Raw genomic sequence first — 10,676 nt, 5'->3', positions numbered from 1 at the left:
TATATATATATATATATATAGGTTTAGGTTCTATGGAAAACAAAAAACCCTAACAAAAACCCTAAAAATCATAAAAAATACTTACAAATCACAAAACTTTTTTTTGAATTTTTTTATGAAAAAATCGCTGTTTAAATACAAAATCGCTGAAATTTTTTTTGAAAAAAAAACTTTTTTTTATATAAAAAAAATTGATTTTTTTTTTCAGCCATTTTATTAAAAAAGTTGCGATTTTTTCATAAAAAAATTCAAAAAGAAGTTTTGTGATCTCTAAGTATTTTTTCTATTCATTTTTATGATTTTTAGGATTTTTTTTATGGTTTTTTTGTTTTCCAAAAAACCCTTCCCTATATATATATATATATATATATATATATATATATATATATATATATATATATATATATATATATATATATATAGGTTCAGGTTCATTTGAGACCAAGTTAATTTTGTAAGACCGTGAGACTAAATCTAAAAATAATTTTAAAATGCAAAATAAAAGGAAAAATCCAAAAATTCTTTTTTTAATTATTATTTTTGGAACTTTAATTACCTAAAAAAATATAAAAAAAATAAAAAATAATAAAAAAAATTACCGTTTTTTTTTGAAAAATACGTGAAATATTCTAGTAGAATATTACACTGTAAATTTTCTAATATGATTTTTAGAATGTTAAAATATTATACTAGATTTCTCGGATATGTAGAATATTTTATTATTCTACTAGAATATGTAAAAAAGTATTTTTTATTTAGTTTTTTTTATTTTATTTTGGTATTTTTTTTTGGAAAATATAAATTCCGAAAATAATATTTGAAAACAAATTTTTCGAAAATTTTCAATTATTTTGCATTTTGAAAATGTTTTTTTTTTATTTACCAAATAAATGGTTAAGATTGCGTCTCACGGTCTCACGGCCTCACAAAATTAGGTCGTCTCACATGAACCTAACTATATATATATATATATATATATATATATATATATATATATATATATATATATATATATATATATATATATATATTCAAATAAGAACATTTCTTATTTTAACCCACCACCTACCCCACCCTTAAACACGCATTCGGACCACATATGCAATCTATTGCATCCACCTCTACCCCTCCACCTATCGGAAACAACATTAATCCGTCTCTCCTCTCCCTGAACAAACTCCAACTGACTCTCCTTCCCACCGAAAAGCTTTCCCGATACTATTTCTCTGATCACTAGAGTTGGTTTCTACCGGATCTGAAGCAGAAGGTACTCGATCTCGTTTCATCGGATCCGAATAAGGCAACAGATCTGAAGTAAGGGTTGGACCACTATCACCGGAGAGGAATGCATCTTTAGAAGCAATGATCGTTCACCTGAATCATGTTTGTGTATCGATTAATGAAATTGAAAACGTATCCATGAGAGAAGCTTAAAGAGATGTCTGGAAGCAAGTATCTGATCATTTGGAGTAAGCTCGCAACCACCGTCATTGTCTCTATTCCGACGATTATGGATTTGCATCACACTATAAACACTAGACATCATCACGACCAATATAGTCGATCCAACTGTCTTCACAGAGATTGGTGCTTAACCACACCTGACTTGATAACAAGTTTCCGTTAGAGGGGTTTTAAACACGAAAATCACTATTAATGCCATCTCGGCGTGTATGAGAGAGAAGAGAATTTGAATGATGGATGTGAATCGACTCATTCTCCGCTTCATAACAGGATGACGGAGGTGGTGTGAGGCCGTAGCTCCGACGGTGTTCATCGGAGGGACGCTTATTGGAGGATTAGAAAGCCTTGTCATACTCCACTTAAGCGGTCATCTTGTTTAGTCGGTCGCTGCCACCACCTTCGTTCTCACTGGTGCCGACGATCAAATATGTTGTCTCCACAGGTATCCCTTATTTCCTCTTAGTATCTTGATTTCTTTAGGGTTGATTGTTCATTTATAGTAAAAAAGAATGTATTAATCGGCAGATTTTTGTGATAATGGACTCCGTTTGGAGTTTTCCATGGTGATATGTCGCTTTCCCTTTTCAGAGTGAACTGGTAAGTGTTTTGAAAAGTGGGATTTGAAATTGATTGGAGTTTAAAATTAAGTTCTTTATTATTAAAATTGAGATAAAGTAAATTTAGAGTAATAGGTTTTCTGATAAACTGGGGCTGTCAATTTTTTTGTCATTATCTGATTTTTGTTGTTTATAAGTTTATAAGTGAGTTTTGATAACATGTCCATGTTTTTTGCTATCTTACACCGTATGCCAACAACAATGAATTCAATTTACATAAATATCTCTAATATACTTTTTTTTTTTTTTTTTAATTTCATTATTTTCATATAACTTAATTTAATTTAAATTACGATTGCTTTTTCTTTGTTTTTTTAGATTTAACTTTTTCATTGGTTATTTATTATATACAATTAAAAATAATTTTCCTAATCTTTTTGGGTATTTTTTAGCAATTTATTTCCTACGATTATATTTTAGAAAAAATAGTCTCCTTTACAACTTTATTTCTTGTGTATTTTTATAACTAACCAAATAATGTAAGGTTTGTCGAAAAGTATTTAAAAGAAACCTTGTGTGTAAGAACTTTGTGTTTTCTCTCCATCCTCTCACCTTCAAACCTTCACTTTGATTATTACGATCCTCATCATCAATCATAAGAACTTTGGATTTTGGTGATTAATAGTTATTGGTATAAAGTTCTTATGATTGATGATGAGGATCGTAATAATCAAAGTGAAGGTTTGAAGGTGAGAGGATGGAGAGAAAACACAAAGTTCTTACACACAAGGTTTCTTATTTTATTTCATAAACATTATTCCCTTATATAGGGAGTACAAGATGTATAATTACGTAAGTCCTTACGTAACCATCCATGATTACAATATTATATTTTACAACGGCAATTATAAATACTTTTCGACAAACCTTACATTATTACAAACGACACAATTCAACAAACCTTACATTATTACAAACGACACAATGATACTTCTTTCTTTATTCTTGGGGCCCACTTTCCTTGGATACTTCGTCTTCAATAATTGAGCCGATATCTTCAAAAGATCCTATCTTGGGTATAGATAATTCATTAATATTGCACCATCGGCATTCATGGGTCTGGTCTTCTTTAAGTATTTTACATAACTTCTTCTGAGTAACTTCTGAGAGATAATTTCTTGGAATAACTTTTGATTTTTGTTTATTAGGCACCATAATTGCCCAATATAAATCAAAGACTATCTTTTTGGCATCATTGCCATATGATGTAGCTTGAGAAGTAATTAATACATTTTCTGCACTGTAATTTACCCAAAACGGACTTTCAATAATTTGGCTTAAAGCATCAAGGCATACTTTAAGTCCCCAACTTCTTTTCTTTGTCATTAACTCTGGTAATTCCTCCATAACTAATTCTTGTTGAGTCTTACCTTTAATAGGATCAGGAAGTATGTAATTCCTGGTAACTCCAATCTTCATAATTTTTATGGCTTGGAATATCTCATTAAAAGTAACTTCTCCCATCACCGAATAAGATCTTACAAAAATCATTTCGGCTTTAGTTATTTTTAAGTAATTTTTTGCAACATTGTATAATTCTGGTATTTTGCCTAACTCCGATGCATCTTGGGTATATATAGAGTGAAGCAAACCATAATCATAGGCTGCTTTTACTAAATTAGAATTACATCCTGGTAGTGCCACCAAGACATTAACTTTTTCGTGGGTAATTGTGGTATATCCCTGATAATCTCTTTTATTATTAATAATTTTTTGAATAATTCTCGAAGGAGTATTATTCAATACTTTTGATATTTTCATAAAATTTTCCATATATTGTTTAACAATATAGGAATAACTCTGCTTGCTGCTTTTTAACTTTTCTGCGTAACTTTCAGAACTGGGAAGAGTTATTGGAAATAACTCTTCATAACTATGCTTAATGTTGCTGGAAGATTCTTCCATTATAACTTGTCTAGAGACCATACTTCTTCCTGGGTATTTAACTTGACTTTTGCCTTTTAGCTCTGCATTTTCTGCCATAAGCAATTCAATCTGCTTTTGCATTTTGGTTACCTGGTCTTGATAATTGATCTGCATAATAGTTATCTTGGGATTTGATAAGCTGAACTGTAATTTGATAACACATAATATCGGAGATAATTCTATTAACATCCTTTCTAATAATAGAATTTTTTATCTTTTGTGTAATCCAACTCTTAACTGTAGCATTATCTATTTTCAAAATAAATGGAGTGAAACAGATATATGGTTCGAATTTTAATAATCCATACCTGACTGCTGCTAATTCTTTTTTATTGATATCCCAATTTGTTTCATTATTTTTAAAAGTTCCAGAATAGTATCTACATAGAAATTCTTGTTTCTGGTTATCATATTTATATTTTAATACTGCTCCATAAGCATTATCTTTACTTGAAGCATCTGTACAGACTATCCATGTAAATTTTTTATTTTCATCAGGATAATTAAGTTTTGGTAGGTTTGTACAAAGTTGTTTTATTTTCTGAATTATCTCTTGATCTTTCTTTTCCCATTTCCATTGGTAATCCTTTTTTAATTTCTTTTGTAAAGGTAATAATATGCTTGATAATTTAGGAATAAATTCTCTTATTTGATTTACAATTCCTAAAAACGCTTGTAATTCTTTCTTTGTGGTTATTTCATTTTTTGATAGAATAATTTTCTTAACAATGTGGTCTTGCATTTTTATTCCACCAACATCTAGTTCATGTCCTAAAAATTCAATTTGATTTTTTAATAATTCTGTTTTCTTTTCTGAAATACTAATTCCATAATTTTTTGTTATTTCAACAAAATTCGATAAAACTCTTAAATGTTCATTTCTTTCTTTTGTGAAGATTAGTATATCATCAATATATACTATACAATTGTCTAACTGATTATATATTTTGTCCATAAATGCTTGAAATCTTCCTGGTGCATTTTTATATCCAAAAGGTAAAACATTCCATTCATAAAATCCATTGGGTACACTAAAAGCTGTTAAGTGTTTACTATCTTCTGTGAGTTTTAAATGGTGAAAGCCACTTTTACAATCAAATTTGGAAAACCATCTATACCCTTGGATTTGTTTTAATTTTAATATTTTATTAGGTATAGGATAATTATATGTTTTTGTTTTAGCATTTAAATTTCTATAATCTATAACCATTCTTGATTTACCTCTTTTTTGTTCAGAATGCTTCATTACTATAAAAGCACTGCTACTATGTTTAGAATTAGAATTTCGAATAAAGTCTCCTTTTAATAGTTCATTTATATGTAATTTAAATTCTTCTAGATCTTTTTCAGTATTATTGAATGGTTTATTTTGAATAATTGAATTTTCATCTAATAATTCAATTTTTACTTTTGTCTTATGTTTTTCCCATCCTGCTAGAGGATTTTCATTAAAACATTCTTTTAGTTTATTTATAATTTCGTCTTCTTGGCTTACTTGGAATATTATTTTGGGTTGTTCATCTATATGTAGAATTTCTTTATATTTTATCTTTTGTGTTATTTTTTCATCTCCTTTTATCCAGGCTTCTTCTATCCTTTTTTGTGGTTTAACTATTGGTGATTTTAGTGTTTTCTTATCACATTTAGGTGTAAAAGAAACATATCTATATCCTAATATAATTGGTTTTAGTTTAGATAGAAAATCATTTCCTATTATTATATCTTTATTTTCCATATCAAAACAATAAACTTTTTCTATTTTTAATTTCTTATCCCATATCTGTATGTAAATGTTTTCATTATAGTATTCGATTCTATTGCCTTCTCCATTAAATCCTTTTAAATTTATTGGATATTTTAACTTTTTCCATTCTGGTAAACAATTTTTACAAAATATGCTTACTGCTGCTCCCGTATCTATCATTCCTGAGTAATATCTATTTAAATATCCTGGGTAATGGACTTTAAATAATATATGTATCATTTATATTTTTATTCTTCTTGTATTAAATTCCATGTTTTTATATATATATGTTAACTTATCATTTTCTAATTTCCAAGGTTTAACACTATCTAACCATGTTGTTCCTAAGATACATTTATTATTTTCATCTGGTATTATTTCAAATTCTATTAACATTTCTTGTCCTGCTATTATTATTATTTGGTTTATTTTTCCTTGGGAATCCATATATTCTTGTGTTTCTAGTTTTTTAAATTTGTGATTTGATATCTGTATTTGACCTATATTTTTTATATATTGCGTATGTATAAAGTTTATATTACTGCCTGTATCTATTAGTATTGGGATTATTTCATTATTATCTTTTATTCTTCCCATTATATAAAATTTATCTAACATATTGTAATTATTTATTTGTAAAGATCCACTCGTTGAAGGTATCCTTCTTAAGGAGTTATTTCTTTCTAATGCTATTTGTAGTTCATTAGTAGCATCTGGTTCAATAAATTGTTTTCTTTCATTAAATTCTATTGGTTTTAGTATCTCTATAAAGCTTTTATCAATATTTATGGTTTTCAATTTATTTTTTGTTGTAACTGTGTGGTGTGTACTAATTAAATAAGCATTCTTACATCTTATTGATATAACCTTAGATCCTGGTTTCATATTTATTCCATTAAGTTTATAATATAAGACATATGACTTGTCTATATTTTTGTCTGTTATACTTATACTATAATCTGGTCTTACAATAAATCTCACCTTTTGATATATTAAATTTCCTCGTAATCTAGTAATAATTGCCTTTTCTATTGGTTCTATTATTCTTTCATCTACTAACATTAGTTCTATAGGAGTATCTATTCCTTGTTGGAAATAACCTTTTATTATTATCTCTGTTGCAGCTAACTCTATGTTTCTATAGATTTTATCTTTTTTATTAACCTTGTCAATTTCTTCTTTAACTATATCTTTGTTAAGCAATGGTATCACAGTTTTTCCTACTGTTTGTGAAATATCTACAGCTTGTTCTTTATCAGATATTACCAAAATTTCATTTTTTATTCTTTTTAATTTATTAAAAATAGGTTGATTAAATACTTTATCTTTGCTTAAAGTGAAATTTTCATTTTTAATTTTATCATATTTATCTAAGTCAAAAATTAATCTTTTATTTTCACTTTCTTCATTTATTATTTCTTCATAATCTATTTCTTTAAGTTCTAGAGGATTATGACTCATTACTGTTAGTAGTATATCTAGTTTCTATATCACTGTTACTTTCACTTATAGTTTCGTCAAATATTTCATAAATTACAATTTCTCCTGGGATATTGTCCAATTCATATTCTAATATTTCTAATTCAATGTAATTAGTTTCTTTTGGTTTTTTACCTTTTTCTGGACAATCTCTACTGATATGACCTATCTTATTGCATGTATAACATCTACATGTTTTTGGATTTGTTTTTAATTTCTTATAATCTTTTCTTTTTATAGCATATCGTTTCTTTGGATTTTTCTTTTTATAAAAATAATTTCGTTTTATATATTTTTGCTTATAATATTTTCTTTTTCTTTTGTATTTAAAAGGTTTCCCTTTTTGTTTTCTAGTTATCTTACATCCATATTTAGGTATAGTATTTTCGTCACAACATATATTTATTTGACTCAATTTTTTATTTATCATCTGTTGAGTATCTTCCGTTAAACAGTAATTTTTTAGCCATGTTCTAAGAAATGATATTCTTTCTCCTAAAGTATCTGTTTTAGGTGTCTGATTAAATTGATTAGTTACAGCTTCATTTACTGGGTATGGTAACTTATCATAAAACATTTGTTTTATTTCTAAAGAATAATTCTGAGCTTTATAATAATTAATTCTAAAATCACATATATAAGATTCTAAGTATTCTGGACACATGCTACATATTTGCATTCTCTTTATCCTGTTTATAGCGTTTAGTCTATCTTGTTCTTGTTGAATACTATCAGCATTTAAATTTCCAAATTCTCTTCTAATCATTATTTCAAATTTTCTTAAAACTTCTATGTTATTTGTGATAGCATTTCCTTCTAAATCTGTACTTCTTTTTAATAAGGCTTTTTCATCTTTATTCATGTTAGTAAGATATGCTTTAGCACAACCTGTTATAGTTCCTAAAATATAGTCATAACTGTCTTTTAAACTTATTTTATTTTCTATTAATTTCGAATTTATTTTTCCCACCCATAGTTCTATTGTTTGGTCTATATTATCTGAGCAGTCTAAATCTAATATTTCTGCATTATTACTACGTATAGGTACATATTCTGTATTTCTGTTTTTGCTTAGTACTCTTTCTTTTTCTGTTTCCCTATACCGTGTTTTGTTATAACCTGGTTCGCCTTTGTTGTACTTTGCCCCATAAGTACCGTATTCAAACATTCCTGGTTTATAGTCTCTTTTTGGTTTATCTTCATCAGTATTCATATTTATAGTATAGTTGCTACTTGTTTCCATAACTTCTGTAATAGTATTTGTTTCTATGTTATTATTTTCAATTATATTATCTGTCAAATTTTCTTCACTATTATTTGTAAATCTAAATTCTTCTTCACTTTTTATATTGTGACTATTAATATTTTCTTCCTTGTTAATTGCTAGTATTTCTAAGTCTTCTTTAATGTTTTCTAATCCATTATTACTATTTTCAGTTTGTTCAATTTTTTCATAGTTTATAGAGTTATTGAGTTCTTGTATTTTTTCTTCTAATTTTAATTCCATTTGCCTAGAATATTCACTTTCTATTTCTACCTTAGTTTCTACTGTTTCTACTTTTTCTGCTAATGTCTTTAATTCTCCATATACTTTTTTAATGTTTTTGTCTAATATTGTTATATTCTTTTCTATTTTTTCTAGTCTTTTATCATTTTGTGCTTGATTTTTTGTTATTAGCTCGTATAATTCATTTATCGTTTTCTCTTTTTTAGGTAAGTCTCCTGAATCACTAGATTTATTACTAATTGTTTCAATATTTCCTAACTCTTTCATTCTTCGATTATACCTTTCTAATTCTGTTTCTATTAATAAGTTATTTTTATCTTTTATTAAATATAAGGAATTATTTATATGTATAAATTCTCTATTTTTATCTGTCTTACTAATTTTTACCTTTTCTCCCTTTAGGAAGCTTTTCTCATATGTTTCTACTATTTTTTCTTTATTATTCATCTTTCCATATATATTCATATTCTTGTTCTATAGTTCTTCCTAGTTTTAATCCTGGAATAATTGTACTATACTTAATGTATTCTCTTTCTGATTTTATTCTAATATTTTCCTCTATTCGTTTTTCTAATTGAGAGATTATTTTCTTACTAGACTCGGTCTTTTTACTAGCTTCTATTATTTCTTTTAATTTTATTTCCTTATATATATCTCGTATATTTGTATATATGATTTCCAAATTATTATTTATAATTTTAATTGCTTCATTAAAACTCATTCCTTCACTTATTCTATCCATTATTTTATTAGTTCTATATTGTGTCTTATAAGCCTATTAAGACTCCTAATTTCTGAATCTATTTGTAATTTATAAAGTGTGTATAATAATTCATTTCTTTCTTTGATTTCTTCAAAATCATTTTTTATAAATACCATCATAGTGTAAGTAAATTCTTTTATAGCTTCATGACTTTTTTCTAACAGATAATTCAAATATTCTATATTACTTAAATACGTTTGTCTGTTATTTATATACACCATCCATTCATTATTCATTATTTAACAAATTATCAACTTTTTACTTAGTTGTTTTATTTGTTTGTTCCTAAATTTTATAGACTCATTTAATAAGTTATCTAGTTCTATCATCCTTTTTGTTTTTGTTTCTTTTGAATACTTTTTCATTAAGGTTTTTGTTTCACTAATAGATTTTTCTATACTAAGTATCATTCTACCAATTGTTTTATTATGATTATTTTTCATTTGCAATTTATTTGACATACCAAGATATTTTCAAGAATAATGCAAATTTTAGTTATTACCATCACAACCAGTATACCAACCTTCTAACAATCTTGTACATACAACTACTATTCACGAAAAATATGATTTCAGTCCACTCAAAATATTATCATCCTAAAACGTCCAGGCTGCCTTACTTCTTCCCTCCGTTGGTACTCTTTTCGGGACTTACTAGGGACAACGGTAGTAATGACTCTATTTTGGACGGGACACAAAATCTTATTTTAAACGAATAATTACGGTCACAAACAAGATTATTAGTTGATTTGTCTACATAGTTGTTCTGGTAATAAATGTTTAGTTATACATAAACATAAAAGGAATACTTACAGAACTTGTAGACATGGCTCTGATACCAATAACTATTAATCACCAAAATCCAAAGTTCTATTGGATTTTGGTGATTAATAGTTATTGGTATCAGAGCCATGTCTACAAGTTCTGTAAGTATTCCTTTTATGTTTATGTATAACTAAACATTTATTACCAGAACAACTATGTAGACAAATCAACTAATAATCTTGTTTGTGACCGTAATTATTCGTTTAAAATAAGATTTTGTGTCCCGTCCAAAATAGAGTCATTACTACCGTTGTCCCTAGTAAGTCCCGAAAAGAGTACCAACGGAGGGAAGAAGTAAGGCAGCCTGGACGTTTTAGGATGATAATATTTTGAGTGGACTGAAATCATATTT

The 10,676-nt window shown here is 27.0% G+C and overlaps 1 protein-coding gene and 1 long non-coding RNA gene across 2 annotated transcripts; one reads left to right on the top strand and one right to left on the bottom strand.

Annotated features, from left to right (window-relative positions):
- Positions 1-1,076: 1,076 nt before the first annotated feature.
- Positions 1,077-2,111, top strand: LOC145156217 (uncharacterized). The gene is made up of 2 exons (XR_013736542.1): positions 1,077-1,906; positions 1,990-2,111. It is a non-coding gene; the product is annotated as an uncharacterized LOC145156217 (long non-coding RNA).
- Positions 2,112-3,020: 909 nt separating this feature from the next.
- Positions 3,021-4,064, bottom strand: LOC145156192 (uncharacterized). The gene has a single exon (XM_079075664.1). It carries the CDS (start codon positions 4,062-4,064, stop codon positions 3,021-3,023), a length of 1,044 nt encoding a protein of 347 aa, XP_078931790.1.
- Positions 4,065-10,676: the final 6,612 nt, after the last annotated feature.

Source organism: Lactuca virosa, chromosome 2, assembly GCF_052849685.1.
Source record: "Lactuca virosa cultivar CGN04683 chromosome 2, Lactuca_virosa_CGN04683_v6, whole genome shotgun sequence".
NCBI classification, from domain to species: Eukaryota; Viridiplantae; Streptophyta; class Magnoliopsida; order Asterales; family Asteraceae; genus Lactuca; species Lactuca virosa.
The sequence above is the reverse complement of the archived record's forward strand: the minus strand, read 5'-3'. Positions and strand labels throughout refer to the sequence as shown.